Source organism: Anomalospiza imberbis, chromosome 10 (assembly GCF_031753505.1).
Source record: "Anomalospiza imberbis isolate Cuckoo-Finch-1a 21T00152 chromosome 10, ASM3175350v1, whole genome shotgun sequence".
Lineage (NCBI taxonomy): Eukaryota > Metazoa > Chordata > Aves > Passeriformes > Viduidae > Anomalospiza > Anomalospiza imberbis.
Genome location: NC_089690.1, coordinates 2,038,420 through 2,060,280, shown reverse-complemented (window position 1 = coordinate 2,060,280; position 21,861 = coordinate 2,038,420). Strand labels below are relative to the sequence as shown.

The 21,861-nt window shown below is 44.7% G+C and overlaps 1 protein-coding gene across 1 annotated transcript; it reads right to left on the bottom strand.

The window, feature by feature from the left end:
• Positions 1-4,759: 4,759 nt before the first annotated feature.
• OTOL1 (otolin 1) lies at positions 4,760-10,342 on the bottom strand. Its single transcript, XM_068200077.1, has 4 exons — positions 10,027-10,342; positions 7,312-7,401; positions 6,395-6,466; positions 4,760-6,251 (listed from the first exon to the last, which is right to left on the bottom strand). Exons 1-4 carry the CDS (start codon positions 10,340-10,342, stop codon positions 5,365-5,367), a joined length of 1,365 nt encoding a protein of 454 aa, XP_068056178.1. The 3' UTR covers positions 4,760-5,364.
• Between the last annotated feature and the right edge of the window lie 11,519 nt (positions 10,343-21,861).

The following is a 21,861-nucleotide window of genomic DNA, read 5'->3' as shown; positions in this document are numbered from 1 at the left end:
TGCAAATCCCAGCAAGCTGGAAGCTCCTCCAGCAGCACATGAAGGGATGAGGTGCTGCTGGGATTTACCTTTCAGAGGGAAAACTGAGGGAAAAAAAGCAGCACAGGGAATGAAGAACTCCCTGCAGGAGCCTGTCCGACATCTGGATTACACCTGGCTGCTAAGCTGATCCCTGCCCTGCTTCCAGCTCCGTGGGAAATCTCAGACTGCTCCTGCTTCCACCTCCCTGGACAGCCACAGCACCCAGAGAGCAGAGCTGGTTCTGCCTGGAACACAGCCCAGCCCCAAACCCAGCCCAAAACCATTAGCAAAGAGCTAAATGCCTTATTTTCAGGGATTTCCAGCTGGAAGCTGAGATTATTATTCTTAGTATTAATTATTCTTAAAATCATTCTTAATATTCTTCTTATTCCCGATTTGTTTCAATAAACACATCTTCAACAGTCAGTGACTCAAAATAAGGATTTTTTTTATTTAAATAAACACAGACCACAGCCATTCCCCACCAATAAAAACTCAGATTCTTCTCTTAAACCCTGCAGACTTGACTACCCAAGGATTTAGATCAGGTATTCCAGCTGGAAATTGAGATTATTATTATTAATATTATTGTTGCCAATTTGTTTCAATAAACACATCCTCAGCCAGTGACTCAAAACAAATATTACTCAAAATATGTAATTTTTTATTTAAATAAATACAGCCCACAGCCTTTCCCCACCAATAAAAGTTCTTGGATTTTTCCCTTAAACCCTGCAGATCTGGCAAAAAATAGGAATTCAGAATTCCTCCCTTCCCCTGCACTCACTGGCACAGGGAAAAGGTAACTTCCATTCCTTATCCCCATTTAAACATCAGCCAATTCTTGGGAAAATTGGGAAAAATCCCCTTCTCCCAGGAGAGCAGAGCCAGGAGCCCCGAGCCTGGGCACATTTTCCCCTCCAATTTACATTTTTATGAGAGGGCAAAAAACAACCCCAACAGCTCAGCTGTTGTACCTGATCCCAGAGGAAACAGTGGGAATTTTCACCATTATCTAAATTTTTCTAACACTGATTTTCAGGTGCTGTGATTTACAAGACAGAGATGCAGAAATCTTTAAGACATCCTATCAAATTTAACAAGAACTTTAATTTGACATCAAAAAGGATGTGGAAGGAAACATGTGAAGCTTATTTCTCTTTCTTCCCATCCCCAGGATCTCCTGCAGCTTCATCCCTGCTTTCCACAGCTCCCAGCTGCTTCCCTCACTAAAGAGAAAATATTTTTCTAACAGTTTTATCCAGCAAGAGCTGCTCAGAAGCATCACAAAGGCTTTGAATCCAAATTATTGGACTTGGTGTCTATAAAGCTTTCCTCCCTAACCCCCATCTCCCACCTTAAAAGCCAATTTAGTTCCAAGTGTTACCCAGCTGAATATCAAAGGAAAAAGGACAGGAGCCAAAGTGAAAAAATAACAGTTTATCTCCCATAAAACCATGGGATTATCCTGGCATTTTATCCACTCAGCCCAAGGAAAAGACCCTGAGCCAGGTGATTTTATTGACAGGGTTGCTGCCCTTTCAATCCCAAAGTGATGCACAGCACATTAAACATATTTAGGAACGGCCCGGAGTCTGATAAATGGTGATGGAGGAATAAAATTTCCCTTGTACTATCACCACATCAGTGAAGGGATGGGATTACTGTTGGATTAAAATCAATTTATTACTCAGATAAATATAAGTTTCAAAGGTTGTGAGATTCTAGTGTAAGAAGTTGGGTATAGTTTAAAGTAGTCACAAGTTTCTTTGTTATAAGGTAATATATAACAGTCTAATCTAATGGACAGTTGTGACAAACTGTCACAACAAGTCACAACAAGACAAGTTCATTTTGTTTTTCTCACCTATTGTCTTTACTTCATTCTGCCATACTCTGTATACTTTTGCCCAATGGATTATTATTGTTATATGTACATACATATGCTTCTATTATAACATCTAAATTAATTTACTCCAAACCATTGTATTACTACACTACAAAACCCTTCATCTTATACAGTTTCTTACTTAAGGCACATTCTTACAACTACAGAAACATAAGTTTATAACTTCTCTGCTTAATAAATACAAGTACAGAAAACTTTTTAATTTTACTTTTATTTTATTTATCAATCTAAGCTTTTCCTAAGGTTGTAACTGAAACCTTTCAGTACCTGTGGAAGCTTTTATCTTTCCATTTCTTACACCTCCCCTCTCTCTCTGTACTAAAAAAGTTCTATTAATAGATTTCTTAATTATCTGCTGTATATACTGAAGTAAATAAGGTACTATTACTATAATGACTAAAATGTATAAAGTTGTGGAAGACTTTTTTAATTATGGTGTTAAAGAGAATGAGAAGTGTGAGGATAATATTACACAGGGCCTATAAAAAAGAGTTTCACTCCCTGAAATCCCCATCTCCTCAGACAAAGCCCCAGTGCCTGTGTGCTTGGACTTGATGCTCCCACTTTTTCCAGCCCTCAGCACTCCACAGACGGAATTTTTCCTTAATGAACATTTCCTTAATGATTTTTCATTCAGCAGACACAGCCTGAGGTTTGAGGGATAGAATGTGCAGAGAGAAAGGTGGGCAAGAAAAGAGGGAAAGGAGGCAAGTCTAGAGAATTTAGTAATTAAAAAAATAAATGTTTCCTTTGGCAAGGAGGAAAGTGCACCAGAAATTCCCTCATTGCTCCATGGCTACTTCCAGGGGTAAATCAGTGTCTTATTGTCTAGAAAAGCCACACTTATGTTGATCTTTCATCAGAAAAACCAGAAAATCACCCAGAGCTGCTTTTTCTCTCTTCTCCCAGGCATTCACCTGGCTCCCCCAGAGTGAGGCTCAAGCAGACCCCGCACCTCAATTCCTCCACAAAGAAAATAAAAATAAAAGCTCTTTTCAAATGATCCATCACCCATCAGACACTTAAAACATCAATAAATAAATAAATCAGAGCTATCTGAGTTTCAGGATTACTTATTCCTCTTTTTCCCCTTTTTAAATGAGGAAAAGTCTGGAGAGGCTCAGACTAAAACCAGATTGGTCCAGAGGTTGCAGACCAAAGATTAAACTGAGAAAGATAAGCTAAAACAAAGCCAGTGCATTTTCAGTCCAGCCACAGTTTTATCTCATTGAAATAAGACATTTCCTAAAAACAGAATAAAGTATGGAAGTTCTGGCTGCAGCAAGAGAAGTTTCACCCAGAACACGGAAAATCTCTGCTTGAAAAAGTTCTTATTTCCAGCAACAACAACAAAAAAAAAAAAAAAAAAAAAAAAGCAATTCAAAGAAGTCATTAAAATGAGCCAGGTCAATCAAATTTACCCAAAATAGACTTGAAAAAATTTAATATACACATCTAAACTAAGGCAAATCTCTAAGGCATGATATTAATAGGAAACCAGACCTCCTAAAACCACCCAGCAGCAAATCCTTCTTGTTTTCACATCAAATCTTTTCCTGGCGCAGACACTTCTGGCCTGAAAGTCTTTCAAGGAGTATTGGTGAAACTCCAGCTTCCATGAAACCAGGGCAGAGCTTTTCCTGGGAATAAACACCAGTGCCTCTACCTGGAGAGCACCATAAATATTCCCTATTAAGTAGCTTTTTACAAGACACTGGAAAACTGGCAGTGCTCACACTGTAATCCACTTTAATTCCCATCAAAAAGTGGTCTTCCTCCTTTCAAAAGGGAAATCCTTTCAGCAGCCAAGCCACAGAATTCCAAAACAACACTAAGGCACATTTCAGCTGAAATGGGGGAGCCTGGATTACAATATTGCATTTGTAATCTGGTCTGAATCAATGAAATCCATCCATTTTCATCCAAATCAAAGTAAAGCAGAACCAGGGCCTTACCTGGGCCAGGGAAGAGAAATCCAGACTGGAAGGAGCAAGAGCCGAGCGAGGATGCAGCCTCTGAGCAGCAAAGAGCAGCTCCCTGAGCCCAAATAAATGCAGAATTCCCCCCTGGCCCATATTATCCCCTTAATTAACCACCCCCAGCCCTCAGGCTGCACAGGTGGGATTTGTTCTGGAGCAAGCACAGCTCAGCTGGGGACAATTCCTGGTGGCAACAGTGGCTTGGGGACACAGAACACCTGGAAAAACCCAGGACGGGAAGCACAGGGAGACACCAAGTTCTGCTGCTGATGTTCCTCTGGCTCAGAAACCCAGTCCTGCCACTAAAATCACAGAATTAAGTGCTAATCTGTGGAATATTTGATTAAAAACATGGAAAACACCACAAAATAGGTGTTTTTATGGCTTTGGAATATTTTTTTATAGTTACTGACAAGAGCTGCTGGCCTGATTAGAGCCCTGAGCATTTATTTTCTTCCACCAGTGTCAAAATGCTTCACTGCACCTGAAGAGGGGACAGTTTTACCAAACAAAATAAAAGCAGAAGTGAAAGGGAACAAATATTTTGGCAGTTGTTTTTTTTTTTTTTTAGCAGGGCTCCATAATGAGACAAAGAACGTTCTCAATCAATCCACTCTCATTCTGCCACAGCACAAAAAGTGAGGGAAAACAGCTCAAAATGAGGGATGTTTTTTAATTTTTAGTATTTTTAAGGTGGAAACCAGCTTGGATTAAGGTTTTCTGGTCAAATGGTCCCCGCAAAGCTTTTTAAACATTCCCACAAATCCTCTGAGCCATCACAACACCTTGAGGGAGTTCCAAAGTCTGTTCTTGGCTGCCTCCTCCACCTCCCAGCAGCCCAAGCATGATCCCACAGCATCAGAGGCTCAGAACCTGGTGGTCTGAGTGGACCAATAAAGTCAAATATTCACCTCTCAGCTACTTTTGAAAGTTTCAGATTTATTTCTGTTTAAGAACAAGAGTTAGGAGGGTTTTTACACTGATCTAATACTCTTTTAGACAATTTTTTATATTATTTGTGACCGAAACTAAAGCACTAAATAACACAGATTCAAGGATAAAAGAGCTTTAAATCTTTTCAGGTGATCTCAAGGAACCTACTGCTCATGCTCCCATCTGGCTGAGCTCTATAAATCAAACCCTGGAATTTTATCAAAATCAGAGGTGATCAGAACTGATTCCTAGAGGGAGTTTGGGCCATGCAAGGACTGCAGGAGCTGGGAAGGAGTTTCATTCCATGATTTGAATATTCTAATTACAAACTGTGCTGGGAAATGCCCTCCCCATGCTGGTCCTGTTGCTGCTTGGACAACGGGCAAAGGATGCGTGACTTCTTCAAACTAATCCACGCCTTGCGAATATAAACATTTTTGTTAAAACATCACAAAAATAACAACTAAACCAAGGTGCTGCCCTTTTCTCCTCTCACACCAAGAGGGAAAAGACATTATAAACTCACAGAAGGACCTCAAAACCATCAGGGTACAGCAGGAACCCCGTGAAGACGCTGTCGTCCTCCGCGCCGGCGTAGAGCCCGTTCCAGTCCTTCCCAACCTCCAGCCACACTTGGTCACCCACCCTCAGCTTGAGGATGGTCAGGAAGGAGGCCTGGTCGATGTCCTGGCCGTAGAGGGTGTCCCTGGCCTTGGCCACCCTCCTGCTGCTGGCCACGAGGCTGAGGCGCGCGGGGCGGCCGCGCACGGTGACGTGGTAGGAGAAGACGTAGGCGCCGGGCACGCTGCAGTTGAACTTGCCCGTCGTGGGGTCGTAGTCGTGGCGCTCATTGAACCACACGCGGTCAAACCTGATGGGCACGTTGGGAGGAGGGAAGGGCCTGGACAGCCCCGCGCTGAAGGCCGAGCGCGGGGCCCTGGGGACGTGCCCAGGGGTGCCCTTGGCCCCGCGGGAGCCTTTCCTGCCCGGGGCGCCGCGGCCGCCCTTGGCGCCAGGCTCGCCCTTGGGCCCCGCCGTGCCCGCGGGGCCCAGGTCCCCTTTGTCACCCTTGCGGCCCTGCTCGCCCTTCTCTCCCTGTTTGCCGGCCGCCCCCCGCATGCCCTCGGTGCCCGTGTCCCCTTTGCTGCCCTTCTCCCCCTTGGTGCCCCCTTCCCCTCTGTCCCCCTTGGCCCCTCTGCCCCCCGGCTCCCCACAGTATCCCTTTTCCCCCGTGTCCCCCTTTTCTCCCTTGTCCCCCTGCTCCCCGCCCGCTCCCGGCTCTCCGGGATCCCCCCTGTCCCCTTTGTCTCCTTTGGTGCCGTTGTCACAGGTGTCCCCTTTAGCCCCCTTTTGCCCCTTCAGTCCAGGGAAGCCGTAGCTGCCCTTATTGCCTTTGGCTCCAGCTTCACCTGGGGGGAAAAAAGATTAAAACCAATAAAATTGGCTTGCCCTGGAGACGAAAGGACCATCCAAAGGGGTTGGTCCTTCCATGCTGCTGCAAAACCCGGAGCAGAGGGAAAGGTCAGAGCAATCCTGGATTCTCCAGACCTACCTTGCAGCCCAGGTTTCCCTGGATAACCGGGGCTTCCACTCGCTCCTCGCTCCCCTTGCTCCCCTTTTCCTCCTAGGACATTCCAGCATGAATTACTTAATTAATTAATTGGTGCTGGTGTGTGCAGCAGAGCAAGCATCACACCCCACTGGGACCGTCTGCGTGTGTCCCTCACTTCATTAATGAAACAGACGTGAGCAATGTGGGTTTTGAGGAAACACCTTCAGGAACCTCAGCTGGATCCCACAGCCCGCTGCGCCACCTCACTCCGAGATTTCTGCCCCTCTGCGAGGCAGTTGCTGCTGTTCAATGGGAGATGGGGAAGGTGACAGCTCTGCATTCCTCATTCCTCATTCAAAAAGCCAAAAAGCTTTTTCCAGGAGTAAATTGCTGCCTAAGGGGCTGCAGGGACTGAACAGCACCAGACTCTGCTGCTGGGACCCCAGGTGATTCTCCAGAGGCAGCAGCAGGATCCTGCCAGGATAAAGCTGCTCCAAGCCCCAAACGGAGGGCAGGGTTTCCTTTCAGGAATACTGATGGATAATGACTGCTCAGCATCTTCACTGAAGTTCTTTTGCCTGAGATATTGAAATTGAAATGCAGATTTTACACCTGCACACAATTTCTGTGGTGCCTTTTTCCTACTTCTGTCCTTCATCCAAAGCAAACTGAACCCAGATTTTGAACTCCTGTTCTGAACAAGAATTTTCGAGTGAGATCTTTATGAGTAGCGGCTCCTACTCCCCCTGAACAAACACTGCCACCACCTGAGTTCCTGTCCCTGCACTGATGCCAGCTAAACCTCTCCAGGGCTAAATCCCTAGCAGCAATCTTCTTTTGCTTTGAAAAATACGGGGGTTTTAATAATTTTGTGGTATTTTATGAGGACAGCAGTATTTTCCATCAGTCTGTTTTACCTCTTTCTCCTTTAGAGCCTTTTGGACCTTGAGGGCCAGGAGTTCCCGGCAGCCCTGGCAGCCCAGCGTCTCCCTTCTCCCCCCTGGGACCTGTAAAATCAACAAAATTATCTCAGTAACTCCAAGGTTTAACTTCTAAATGACATTTTCATCAATACCTGAGCAGTGTGGCATTGAGGAGTGTATATGAGGTGATTCCATCACCTTGGGAAGAGCTGCTTGTTTTATTTGACATCATCAAATCTCACAGCTTTGCCTTTCACTCTGGGCCACGGTTAAAGACTTTTTAAAACCAACTTTGGGCTGCCTCAGAGACACAGGAGCTCAGAGGTTCACAAAACATCAGAAATTAATCTGTCTTCAATATCTGAGCACATCCAAGGAGCTGCCAGAGCTTTGGAATTGTCCCTTTCCTTAAGGAGAATTAATTCTGCGAATACAGAAGGGGAACCTGGCTGAGAGCTCCACGCTGCAGAAAGGAGGGATTGAAATCCTTTCCCTTTTCCTTCCCCTTGGGAATCCAGAGATTCCCAGTGCCTGTCTGAGAGCAGATTATGGCACCTTCAACCACCACAAGGTCTTTTCCATCAAGAGATGAGAGATCCAACTCCCTTTACAGCCACCACAATTTCCACGAGCCAGCTGTTCCCAAGCCATGGGAAGCAAAAATCTGGGGAGTGCATTGGATTAAAGGAGAATTATTTATGGTTTTCCCACCTTTCCTCAGATGAATAGTTCCTATCTCCAATATTAGTGCTATTAAAGTGAACTTTTGCATGCTATTCATTAGAGCAGGAGCAGAATTAGGTGCTCTGTGGATGTGTATTTTAGCAGCAGAAAGAAGACACAAAGTGTATTTTATTAAATATTTAGGTCCTTTATAGAGAGCTGCTTCTTGTGCCTCATTTATTTATTTTTAAAATTGAACCCAATTTTTTTTAACTTCATATTTTGCAATGGAAAAAAAAAAGAAAAAAAAAAAAGAAACTCAGTAAACATGTAAAACTGCTTGAAGGTAGTTTTGGGGGTCATAAAGTCATGGCTGAAGTGAATGTGGAATTAAAGCTGTGAATCCAAGGGGCTCAGGGCAGGGACAGAGGATTGAGGAGCGCAGCCTCCTGCCAGCAGGGATCTGGGATTGTCCCATGCCCGTGTGGTCCCAAGGAATTCCCACCCACACTGGTGGACTGTAACTTCCAGGATGTGGCTGACATTCAGTCTTCTGCTCTGGATTTACACAAATCAGGATCACATCCCACATTTCATAGAATTGCAGAATCACAGAACATCCTGAGCTGGACGGGACCCACCAGGATCATCCAGCCCAGCCCCTGGCCCTGCCCAGACACGCCAAATTCCCACCTGGGCATCCCTGGGAGCGCTGTCCAAACGCTCCTGGAGCTCTGGCACGTTTGGGAACATGCCCATTCATTCCCTGGGGACCCTGCGCAGTGCCCAGCACCCTTTGGGGGAAGAACCTTTTCCTAAAATCCTAATCTCCACCCCAAACCTCCCCTGGGCCAGCTCCAGCCATTCCCTGGCTCCTGTCCCTGTCCCGGGGAGCAGCGATCAGAGCTGCCCCTCGGGAAGAGCTGAGCCAAGAGATTTAGGAGCTAAAGAGAGATTGATTAGGGGTAGCTGACTACACAATGTGTACCACTTAACATTTACTGTGCTTGCAGAAGTCAGATGAGAGAGTGCAAGGCTGTTGTGATAAGAAAGAGAAGAGTGCAAGGCGGTAGTGATAAGAAGGAGAAGAAGAGTGCAAGGCTATCATGATAAGAAAGAGAAGAGTGCAAGGCTGCAGTGATAAGAAAGAGTGCAAGGCTATTATGATAAGAAAGAGTGCAAGGCGATTGTGACAAGAAAGAGATGAGTGCAAGGCTGCAGTGATAAGAAAGAGAAGAAGAGTGCAAGGCTGTTATGATAAGAAAGAGAAGAAGAGTGCAAGGCTCTTATGATAAGAAAGAGTGCAAGGCTATTGTGATAAGAAAGAAGAGTGCAAGGCTGTAGTGATAAGAAAGAGAAGAAGAGTGCAAGGCTATTATGATAAGAAAGAATGCAAGGCTATCGTGATAAGAAAGAGTGCAAGGCTCTTATGATAAGAAAGAGTGCAAGGCTATTGTGATAAGAAAGAAGAGTGCAAGGCTGTAGTGATAAGAAAGAGAAGAAGAGTGCAAGGCTGTTGTGATAAGAAAGAGAAGAAGAGTGCAAGGCTATTGTGATAAGAAAGAATGCAAGGCTATCGTGATAAGAAAGAGTGCAAGGCTCTTATGATAAGAAAGAGTGCAAGGCTATTGTGATAAGAAAGAAGAGTGCAAGGCTATTGTGATAAGAAAGAGAAGAGTGCAAGGCTATTGTGATAAGAAAGAAAAGTGCAAGGCTATTGTGATAAGAAAGAAGAGTGCAAGGCTGTCGTGATAAGAAAGAGGAGTGCAAGGCTGTTGTGATAAGAAAGAGAAGAAGAGTGCAAGGCTCTTATGATAAGAAAGAGTGCAAGGCTATTGTGATAAGAAAGAAGAGTGCAGGCTGTTGTGATAAGAAAGAGAAGAAGAGTGCAAGGCTCTTATGATAAGAAAGAGTGCAAGGCTGTCGTGATAAGAAAGAAGAGTGCAGGCTGTCGTGATAAGAAAGAGAGGAGTGTAAGGCTGTTGTTCCCGAGGGAAAAGCCGCCGGCCGTGGCGTTCCCAGCCCAGCAGAGAGGGCTCGGCACACCTGCGGGTCCCTGCGGCCCCGGCCAGCCCCGGGGCCCCGCGGCGGGCGGGCAGCAGTCGCAGCAGTTGAAGAAGAGCTCGGCCGAGTCCAGCGTGGAATTCTCCGAGGGGAAAAGCGTGGGGAGCTCAGCTCTGCCCGGCGCTGCTGGGAACGGCGTTTTCCCCGGGACGGACGGCGGAGGCTGGGGAGGTTTGGGCTTGGTGTGGAGCACGGCCGGGGTCACCTTCAGCGCCGCCAGCGCGGGGACAGCGGCGAGCGCCAGGAGCAGCGGGACGGGCCCCGGCACGGCACAGCTCGGCACGGCACAGCTCGGCATGGCAGCAGCTGTGGGAGAGCACGGACAGGCCATCGACCCTGCTCGGCACCCTCTGCCTCCTCCCCAAAGCCGGGACAATGCCGCGGTGCCCCTGGCTCTGCTGTCCCCGAGGAGCTGCGGCTGCCCCGTGCCGGGGGATGCTCGAGGCTGGCTTGGGTTGAAGGGAGCTGAAATCCCGTCCCGTTCCGTCCCGGGGACACCTCCAGTGTCCCAGGCGCTCCAAACCCCGTCCAGCCTGGACTGGGCACTGCCAGGGATCCAGGGGCGGCCACAGCTGCTCTGGGAATCCATCCCAGCCCTCCCCACCCTCCTCCCCAAAATCCACCCAAGCCTGCCCTTCTTCAACTCCAGACCATTCCCATTATTCCATTCCTTTGGGGAAAAGTTTCTCTCCAGCTCTCTTGGAACCCCCCTTTGATCCTGGAAGGAGATGGAGAGAATTCCATCATGATTTCAGCGCCCAACACAACAACACACAATAAAAGAATGAATGGAAACAAATGAAACATCAAGTTTTCCAAACTCAGGTAGTTTGGAATCAAAAGCATCAAGTATGCCAAATTTTTTATCTTGATTTCTTTTCATTTCTGCCTGATTTTCTGGATTTTTTAGTGTAAACTTTCACATCTGCTATTTTTATCTTTAAAGTGTTGCTTATTATCCTATCACTCCATTCCTTTGGGGAAAAGTTTCTCTCCAGCTCTCTTGGAACCCCTCTTTGGTCCTGGAAGGAGATGGAGAGAATTCCATCATGATTTCAGCGCCCAACACAACAACACACAATAAAAGAATAAATGGAAACAAATGCAACATCAAGTTTTCCAAACTCAGGTAGTTTGGAATCAAAAGCATCAAGTATGCCAAAATTTTTATCTTGATTTTTTTCATTTCGATCCTGGAAGGATATGGAGAGAATTCCTTCATGATTTCAGCGCCCAACACAACAACACACAATAAAAGAATGAATGGAAACAAACGAAACATCAAGTTTTCCAAACTCAGGTAGTTTGGAATCAAAAGCATCAAGTATACCAAAATTTTTATCTTGATTTTTTTCATTTCTGCCTGATTTTCTGGATTTTTTAGTGTAAACTTTCACATCTGCTCTTTTTATCTTTAAAGTGTTGCTTATTATCCTATCACTCCATGCCTTTGGGGAAAAGTTTCTCTCCAGCTCTCTTGGAACCCCTCTTTGATCCTGGAAGGATATGGAGAGAATTCCATCGTAATTTCAGCGCCCAACACAACTACACACAATAAAAGAATGAATGGAAACAAACGAAACATCAAGTTTTCCAAACTCAGGTAGTTTGGAATCAAAAACATCAAGTATGCCAAAATTTTTATCTTGATTTTTTTCATTTCGATCCTGGAAGGATATGGAGAGAATTCCTTCATGATTTCAGCGCCCAACACAACAACACACAATAAAAGAATGAATGGAAACAAATGAAACATCAAGTTTTCCAAACTCAGGTAGTTTGGAATCAAAAGCATCAAGTATACCAAAATTTTTATCTTGATTTTTTTCATTTCTGCCTGATTTTCTGGATTTTTTAGTGTAAACTTTCCCATCTGCTCTTTTTATCTTTAAAGTGTTGCTTATTATCCTATCACTCCATGCCTTTGGGGAAAAGTTTCTCTCCAGCTCTCTTGGAACCCCTCTTTGGTCCTGGAAGGATATGGAGAGAATTCCATCATGATTTCAGCGCCCAACACAACTACACACAATAAAAGAATGAATGGAAACAAATGAAACATCAAGTTTTCCAAACTCAGGTAGTCTGGAATCAAAAACATCAAGTATGCCAAAATTTTTATCTTGATTTTTTTCATTTCGATCCTGGAAGGATATGGAGAGAATTCCATCGATTTCAGAGTCCAACACAACTACTACACACAACAAAAAGCTTTTCCCTAAAAGAAGAAATGGAAACAAAACGAAACATCGAGATTTCCGAACGCAGGTAGTTTGGAATCAAAAGCATCAAGTGTACCAAAATTTTTATCTTGATTTTTTTCCCTTTGTTTCTGCCTGATTTCTGAGTAAACTTTCACATCTGCTCTTTTTACTTTTCCAGGGCTGATTCAGCCGGCCCAGGAAGAAAGGACAAAGGCAGAAGGGCCCGATTTTTTCCTATAGCCAGGTGCAGCCTCTCAGGTGACCCGTCACAAAAAGCACTTCTGTTCCTTTTTTAAAGCAGGGGCCCCAGCTGTGAGTGCAGATGGAACAGAGCCCCTTTTTGCTGGAGCTGAAACCCAACCTTCCCGAGGAGCCACAGCATTCCAGAGCCTGGGAAACCTCCAGGAGAGACCCCCCAGCCCTGCCAGGGCGAAAGGAGACCCAGCTCCACACCAGGCACTTGGGGCTGCACCAGAACCCTTCCATCTCTAACAATTCCCTTCTAGAGGAAAGACTGATTTTTTCAATTATTTTTATTTTATTTTATTTTATTTTATTTTATTTTATTTTATTTTATTTTATTTATTTTATTTTATTTTATTTTGTTTTATTTTATTTTATTTTGTTTTGCTTTATTTTATTTTTTGTTTTATTTTTTTTCATTTTAATTTTTAAAATTTATTTTTATCTATTTTACGTTAATTTTATTTATTATTATTTATTATTTTGATTTAGTTTGATTTAGTTTGATTCATCTTTAAAATATATTTTTATTTTAATTCATTTTTTGTTATTTTAATTTTTAATGTATTTTGATTTTAATTTATTTTATTTACTTTCATTTTCAAACAGAATGAAATCATTTAATGGAAAATTGATTCCCCACATAAAACCCCCAGCAGTCCCTGCTGGATGTTGGAATCTGCTGAGAATTTTAAAAATTTAGCACTGACCCCCAAGAGAACACTGCATTTAAACTGAGGCTGTAGAAAAAGCTTCCAAAATTAAATTAAAAAACTGAGATTATAAAAGTGTGGCTTAAATAAAAGTGTGTAATATCACATAGTAAAAAACCTTAAAGTTTTAGAATATAATACTATATAGAAAACAAGATAAAAATTTTAAGGCAGAAGTGAATCCTTCTTCTTCACCTTCTTTATTAATTTAGGTAGTATTGTAGAATTAAATAAAAAGCCACAAGTAGTAAGTTATTAAATTAAAAATAAAAATAATTCATGTCATTTCTTAATTAAACAGTTTATCCTTAAAAAACCTTATAAAAAAGAAAGATACAACTCCATTCTGAATTTGTTAGAGTAAAATACTACAAAACTCACAAATTGTGAAACTATAAGACAAATAAAAACGAATAAACATCTAAATCGAAACAAAAACCATCTCACACATTCAATCCCAACCCTAACAAAAAGAAAATAAAACTCGGCAGTTTTCCTCTGCCACCATTCAACCCACAAAGATAAATTATCCCTTCTCCACGAGAGTGTTTAACTGGAATGGGATTCCATGGGCAGATTTTGGTCCAAAGCTGGGATTTTTTTTCCCTTACCATGAAGATTTTCCTGGGAAGTTGGTGTGGAGGGAGATGCTCAGCACGGGCGGGCAGGGAGCAGCCACAAAAAGGAGGAAAAAAAAAAAAGAAAAAGAAAAAGGAGATAAAAAGGAGAAAAATGAGGGGAAAAAATAAAAAGGAGAAAAAGGATCATCTGCTGCCTGGAAAAAAGGAAAAAAAAAAACAATTTCTCCTTTTAAACAATATCCTCACCCAGGAGCATCCTGTAACAGCTGGAGATAAGTAAATAAAGGCATTATTTACACACAAACCCCCAGAGATTTTAGGATTTAATAACTTTATGGGGAAATTCTAAATCAATTCTCAAATCCAAAGCATTCCGAAGGTTTCCTGTCACACATCACAAGCCCCAAACCCAGCCAGACTGATGGATTGCTGTCAAGCACTGGAAAACTAAAATTAATAACTAAATTATACCTCACCAACCTGGAAAAATGAAATCCTCAGAGCAAGGAATCACTAAACAGATTTTCATTTAAATGGGCAAGACTGTTCCTATATTAATTATTCTTAAATAATTATTTTAGGATTTTTTTTTTTTACATGCCAGGGGGTTGGAACAAGGTGATCTTTATATTAATTATTCTTAAATAATTATTTTAGGATTTTTTTTTTTTTACATGCCAGGGGGTTGGAACAAGGTGATCTTTAAGGTCTCTTCCAACCCAAACCAGTCTGTGATTCGAAATAAATGCACTTAAATAAAACCGAAATTTTGGACTTCATTACTTTAATTCAGCACCACTGAATATAAAATCATTCATTGGAATCCCCCCCCTAAAATTATAATGAACCCAAACCAGGAAGAATTAAACTTTGCTGCCATGCCATATAATTCATAAAATTAATGTACATTTAATTGGACCTAAATATCTACTAATTATTAACATATTTCCCATAATAAAATGCAATCATACTCTTGGGGGTTTTTTTGTGTCTGCTCCCTAAATTCCAGATATTCCAGTTCACAACAGGAATTCAACCCCAATCCATCAGTTTTAAATATCAGGGGGATGACTGCACTTTATTTTATTTTATTATTTCTAGTTCTCAGATGTGTGAGGAAAGAAAAACCCTAATCCCCATGCAGTCATACATTGGTTATAGACAGGAATTCTTCTGCAGACAAATCCTATTATCTTAAATTCCGCGACCCTCTCCTACCTTACAAACGCTCCTGCTCCCAGGAGGACCCCCCCTCCATGGCACCTGGAAAAAGGACATTTATTTTGGGAGACAATCAGTTTTATTTGGTCCCAGCTACTGCTGTGGCCAATGAGAGCCTGCAGGGGGGACAGGGGGGATTGGCAAAGTCCCTGGAAGGAGCAGGGGACACTGAAATCCCAGAAATCCAACCCTGGAATTGGCAAAATCCCTGCAAGGAGCAGGGGACACTGAAATCCCAGAAATCCAACCCTGGAATTGGCAAAATCCCTGCAAGGAGCAGGGGACACTGAAATCCCAGAAATCCAACCCTGGAATTGGCAAAGTCCCTGCAAGGAGCACAAGGACACTGAAATCCCAGAAATCCAACCCTTCCCTAAAATCCTGGGATTGGCAAAACCCCCTGTAAGGAGAAAGATGAAATCCGAGAAATCCAACCCTTCCCCCAGCCTGGGATTGGCAAAATGCCTTGCAAGGAGCAGGGAGACACTGAAATCCCAGGAAAATCCCAGAATTCCAACCCTTCTCTCAAGACCTGGGGTGCTGCCTGGCTCTTTTGGCTCTACCCCAAAGATTTTGGGGGATTTTAGGGATGCTCCTCTTTCATCTCATTGGGTACCACCAGACTCAGCAGGAATTTGTCCACACAGTTTTGAGGAGAATTTTGACATTTGAGGACCCAAAGGAGAAGGAATTTTCCCATTTATTTGTGCAAGGTCCATTCATTTCTGCAGTGGAATTTGTCCATTTATTTCTGCAAGGTCCAGGTTTCCCTCTGTATTTAAAACGCAGATTTTTGGCATCACAATCCCATCCCTGAGCTGGGAGTGTGGAAAGGGGTAAAAGAAAAATAAAAAAGCTCTATGGGATCACGAGAGCAACACATGTTAAATTGCCTTTACTAAGAGCAAATTTCGATACTAATTTCCTTTTTTTTTTTTTTCCTAAATTATCAAATTGTGAATTAAATGCTTGAGAGAAATAAAACCTGAAAACAAAAGAGAAAATAATCTTTGGAGGTTACCTTTATAGCTGTTCTGTTTTCAGCTTAAATTTGGAGGTAGAGGGGATTCGTTTGTGATGAGAACTTTAAATACTGCATGGGATAAAAATTATTCCCTTTACATAGAAAAAGAGCAACGGTTCATGTAGAATTTTAAATGCTTAACTAGAGAAGATACATAGAAAAATAGAAAATACATACTAGAAAAAAAATATCCCCTTCGTAGGGATTTCCATTGGATTCAGAGGAATAAAATTATCTCCCTGTAAATTCAGTCTCCTTGCATTTGGTGTTACTAAAATTCAGATATCAGGGGGAAGATGAGATGGGGAAAACCTGCATCAGTTTGTGCCAGTGCATCCCACAACCCCTGCACCAAACGTTGGTCCAAATCCCCTAAATCTGCAGTTACACCTAAATAGGGATTTATTGCCCTTTAAATTTACTGGCTGGGAGATCCAAAAGCTTCTATTTCCCAAAAATAACCATTTGGGGAGATATTTGAGAACCCCCTGGAGTCAATCCCCCTGAGAGTCCCGAAATGCAGACTTAGAGCACCAGAAACACGCGGTTATTTATGGGAGACACCGGAATTACAGCTCGAATTATTCTGGGCTCAACTCCCACACCGGGGCTGGGTTTTAAAGCCTTTTGGGATGTAAAACATATTCCCCCAGGTGTTATCCCAAACCCCGCTCCAGGATTTCCTTTCTCGGGAGGTCTGGGCTAAGAAAAGCATCCATTGTCCCCTCTGGGAACTCGAGCCAGCCAAAGGGGAAAAGGGATAAAATTCCCTGGCTCCCCTTTTCACCGGGGTGTCCCTTTGTGAGGCGGCCCCGGGATGTCATGGACACCCTTTTTTCTTCCCGGGGAATGTTGTTTTCCTTGTGTGTTTGGGAAACAAAGCCGTCCTCAAGAGCCTTGGCTTTGCTTTTTTGGGATTGTTGCCCTCCTTGTGGCCAGTGCCAGATTTCGGGGAAAACGAGTGCCTGGAAATGAGGGGGGCTGGAATTCCGGGCTGGAGGTGAGAGTGGCTCTTCCTTTGGGGCAGGGCTGTCATTCCCTCCCCCAGCCCCAGCAAAGCCACTGGAATCATCATTTAGTGCTGGTAAATCCATTCAGCAGCCGGCTGCCCACGTTAATCAGCGTTTCATGAGAAAAAGGGCTTGGAGGTTGAATTAGCGGGAGGACCCTGCCCCGTTCCTGGGGCACAGAGTCCCTTTGCAGGTGATTGCAGCCCAGCAGGTGTTGCAAGACTCCTTGGAAAGAAGGAAATGGAAAGCTCTGGTTTCCTTTCACCCAAATTCTTCTTGGCTCTGGCTAATCCGGGCTGTGTAATAAAATCTGGGGTTCCAGCGCAGGGCAGAGTGCAACAGCACCTTCAAATCACAGCAGGGAGCAAAAATCTGGGAATAAAACTGTCTCTGTGTGCTGGACTCAAAGAATTCGGGGAGTTTATGGTATTTAGGGAATTAAAAAGCAAAGGGGAGTGAGAATTTTTTTTTTTTCTGATCTACAAACTTGCTGCAAGGGCTTTGGATCTGCACTAAAATCAGAGGGAAGATTCCCACTGGTTTCTTCAGAAGAGATGCCTAAAACTCTCCACCTCCTCTGCAACTCACCCAGAAGCAGCAGAGGCAGCAAAATAGCTCCAAAAAATAAGCAGGGGGATGTATAACAGTAATAAATTATGAATAATTGTAAAATTTACTGTATTTTTTAGATCTCCTGAATCAAATCACGGAATATCCTAAGCTGGAACAGATCATTAAAGTCCAACTGCTGTCTCTGCACAGGACATCCCACCAGGAACCCCACCAGGAGTCCCACCAGGATTAGGGCAGGAGCAGAGTGACTTCATTTACAGCTCTTATTTTTCATTTCCAGCTCTTGTTTTTCACTTCCAGCTCTCATTTTTCCCTTGGAAAGGGAGAAGGAGCAAAATGTGCTGAGGTGGGAAGGATTGCTCCAGTTTTCATGGAGGTGACAGCTGTGCCAGATGTCACCTGGTGCTGGAACAGGGGACAAATGCTTTAAGAAAGGGGCTTCAGGCTGGCAGGCGGAGCTGGGAGGAGCGGGGATGGGAGGGCAGGAGTGGGATGGAGAAGGAAAGCACAGGAGGTTTTAGGAAACGCGGAAATTGCAGCTCCAGGTGAGGCTCGGCACAAGAGGGAGCTCCAGGAGCTCCCAACAGCTCGGCCAAGGACGGGTTTGCAGCTGAAGCACAAAAATCAGGGAATATCCCGGTTGGAATGGCCCCACATGCATCATCTAGTCCAATTTCCACCCTGTTCAAACACCCCAGCCCTAAGAATTAACAACCCCACACACGCTGAGCCATCCCAATCCATCCAGGACAAGCACTGAGTTCCAAACCAAACATTTTCCCAGCATAACTTCCCAAATGGAATTTTTTGAACACAAAAATCGAGTTTCTGAGAGACCTGCACTGCTCAAACCTGTTTGCACTGGGAGCAGCAATGTACATGGAGGGAAACAAACCAAATAAAAAACCCCAGCTATGGGAAGAATTCCTCATTTTAAGGACATTTCCCATGGAGAACTGGTATTAGAATGAGTAGGATTGATCTCAAAGCTGGGCCTTCTCCAGGTGAAAATCTTCTCCAGCCACAGGGTGGGATGTGTTCAATGGGTGATTCCTCCCAGAGCATCCCAAACTCAGCTGCCTTCTCCAGAGGGAAACTCAAACCTCCCAAAGCAACTGGATTTTCCTCTGGAACTCTTTGGAAGCAATGATGGGAGCAACCCAGGCATTCCCAGCCCTGGAATGGGGCTCCCCACCTGGTATCCCAGTGAGGGTGGCAGTACGGACACGCTGGGATCTGCAGGTCCAGAACAAATCCCAGTTATCCCAGTTATCCCAGTTATCCCAGTTACCCCAGCAGGTCACACACTTTGCTCATGCAGAGCCCAGCCTGGCTGGAGCAATTGAATATTAGCCAAGGGACACAGCAGGAAGCAGAGATGTGAGAATGTGACTCACCCAGGACTGGAGATCCTGGGGACTGCCCAGCCCTTGTTCTGATTATTCCTTTACCTTCTAATTACTTCTTCCCGATCCCAGAATTCCACCCAGCCCCTCCCCCAGCTGGGTGCGGGCCAATTAACCCAGAACATTAATTGATATTGATATTGATTTATTGATACTGAGGAGGACAAGGCTGCTGATAAATAATCCAAATTCCACATGAACAGATCCCCATAAAACAGAATTTCTCAGAGGGCACCGCAGGACTTCTTTGGCACAAAATTCCCAAGGAAATCACAGCACAAGGGAGGGTCAGACCCGGTCACTGCCGCCACCAGTCCCCAAAACAGGAGCTGTGGTGAGATGTGGTGGAGAGATGAGCACCCACCAAGGGCTGTCACCACACCCCGCAGTGCTGATGGCTTCACCCAGCCTGCCCTGACATTAGATAAAAGACTTGTTCTCTAATTTGTTGGGAGAGGGTGACTGTGGACAGGATCACCACACACCAAATTAGCTGGGAACACAATTAGCAACACAACAATCTCAGGTTTAGCCAGAGCATCACCTCAGCCCAGAATATTCTGCAAACTCTGCTGGATTTCCTTGCTGACCCTGGAAGTTTCCTCTCCATTAATCAAGACGGCCTCACCAGCCAGACAAAATCTGAAAAGGCACATCCAGATCTCTCACTGCTGGGAAACGTAGAGTTCGGGTTGTTGCTTTGTTGGGTTTGCAGGAACATCCTCAGGTCTGCTGAGGCAGGAGGTTTAGATCAGATTTTAGGAAGAAATTCCTCCCTGTGAAGGTGGGGAGGTGCCCAGAGCAGCTGTGGCTGCCCCTGGATGCCTGGAAGTGCCCAAGGCCAGCTTGGACAGGGCTGGGAGTGACCTGGGACAGTGGAAGGTGTCTCTGCCATGGCAGGGTGGAATGAGATGATTTTAAGGTCCCTTCCAACCCAAAAACCATTCTGGAATTCTGGGATTCTCTGAAATTGGATCTTCTGGGAAATCCTCTGTGATCCAGGCTGGGAAGAGCCTGGCCTGCTGTAAAGTGCTCCTGCAGGGCTGGGACAGAGCCCAAAGGCTCAGGAAGCACTCCCAGACTCTGCAAGTGCCATGTTGGCCTTTCTGGCAGGGCAGGGATTTTATTCCTGTCTCCAGGGGCTGAGCTGGGCGTTTCCTGCAGGAGCCAAAACCATGCTGGAATCCCCAGCAATAATTAACACAAATCCCCAGGGGCCAGACCAGAAAGGGATCAGATCTTCCAGAGCAGCAGCACACAAGGAAACAAACTCCCGTAGTTTTATCTACTTGATGCAGGAAATTTGGTCTGATTTTTACCATGACAAGCACAGGGCACTTAGGGGAGGCTGAGGTTCAAGCAGGTCTGGAGCAGGAGGATGGTAACCCTGAGGAAGTTGGCAATTAAATGTGGTTGTGTTCCTCATCTTTCATTTTATAGGCCTGATTTTGAAGCATTGGGAGATTTTTTTGCTCAGTGCAGAAGGGTCAGCCTGCATCAAGGGTTAGGTTTATAAATAAATTTATTTATCCACATGAAGTCTCTCCTTTTCAAACCCTGCTCTAATAGAAAAGTTAATTCAAGAGTTAATTCTTCATTTCCCTTTTTTTTTTTGGTTCACTTTCTGTTCGTCTTTTGTTAATTTGCTTTTCATTCCTTGCAAGGGATAAGCCAGAGGTTTCTCCTGAGTCAGGGAAGGAAGCAGCAGGAGCAGGAAGCTCAGGAGGAAGCCGAGCCGAGCCTCCCTCAGCAGCAGGGCCTGATAAATCAAACCACAGCCTCCTTTCGATTAAACCCTGTCCTACTTCTCAGAACAGAGCTGTTCATCCTGAATTCAGGCACTTCTGACTCCAGAGGTTCTTCCCTCTGGAAACACCAGCAGGGCCTGGCAGGGCCCCTCAGCCCTGTCTTGTCCCAAGGCAAACAAAACTCGATTATCAGCAAATCTGAACTGTATTGTGTGGCAAGTCCTTCTCCATTTGATAAGCCAGAGTGTGTCAAAGGCAAACTGAGGCATTTATACAGCACCGAACCTTCCTTTGCAGCCACTGCTGAGTTCACCTGGGGGTGAAGGGGCTGGAGCACCAGGAGAGGCTGAGGGAGCTGGGAAGGGGCTCAGCCTGGAGAAGAGGGGGCTCAGGGGGGACCATGTGGCTCTGCACAGCTCCTGCCAGGAGAGGACAGCTGGGGGGGTCAGGCTGTGCTCCAGGGAACAGGGACAGGAGGAGAGGGAACGGCCTCAGGCTGGGCAGGGCAGGCTCAGGGTGGATTTTGAGAACAATTCCTTCCTGGAAAGGGATGTCCAGCCCTGGCACAGCTGCCCAAGTCCCCTGGTCTTGGCACCTTGGGGACCCCCAGGGACTGGTGAAGTCCCCATCCCTGGAGGGATTTAAAAGCTGTATGGATGTGACATCTGGGGACAGGCTTTAGTGGTGGCTTTGGGGACACTTGGACTCAATGATCTTGGAGATCTTTTCCAATCTAAATGATTCCAAGCTTCAGGGATTCTGTGCCCATCAGAAGCAAGGCAGCAGCAGCTCATCTGGGTGCTAACGAGACTGTGGGACACTTTTTTGTAAACTCCTCTCTGGAAAGTTCAGCCCCTGGAATAAATACCCTAAATTAAACTGCTGTGTGGAGCTGATGCCTCAGGTTTTAGCTTTTCTATTTCTCAGATTCTGTGCTGCTTTAGTGTGCAGTTCTGAGCTTCACCTTATGGGATGGTGAGCTCTCTGCACAGAGCAGGGAGACAAAACAATTCCTTCTCCAGCTGGGCACCAAGGACAAATGATCCAAATCTCAGGCCCAGGAGCACAAACAACGTGGGCTGGAGAGAGAAAAACAA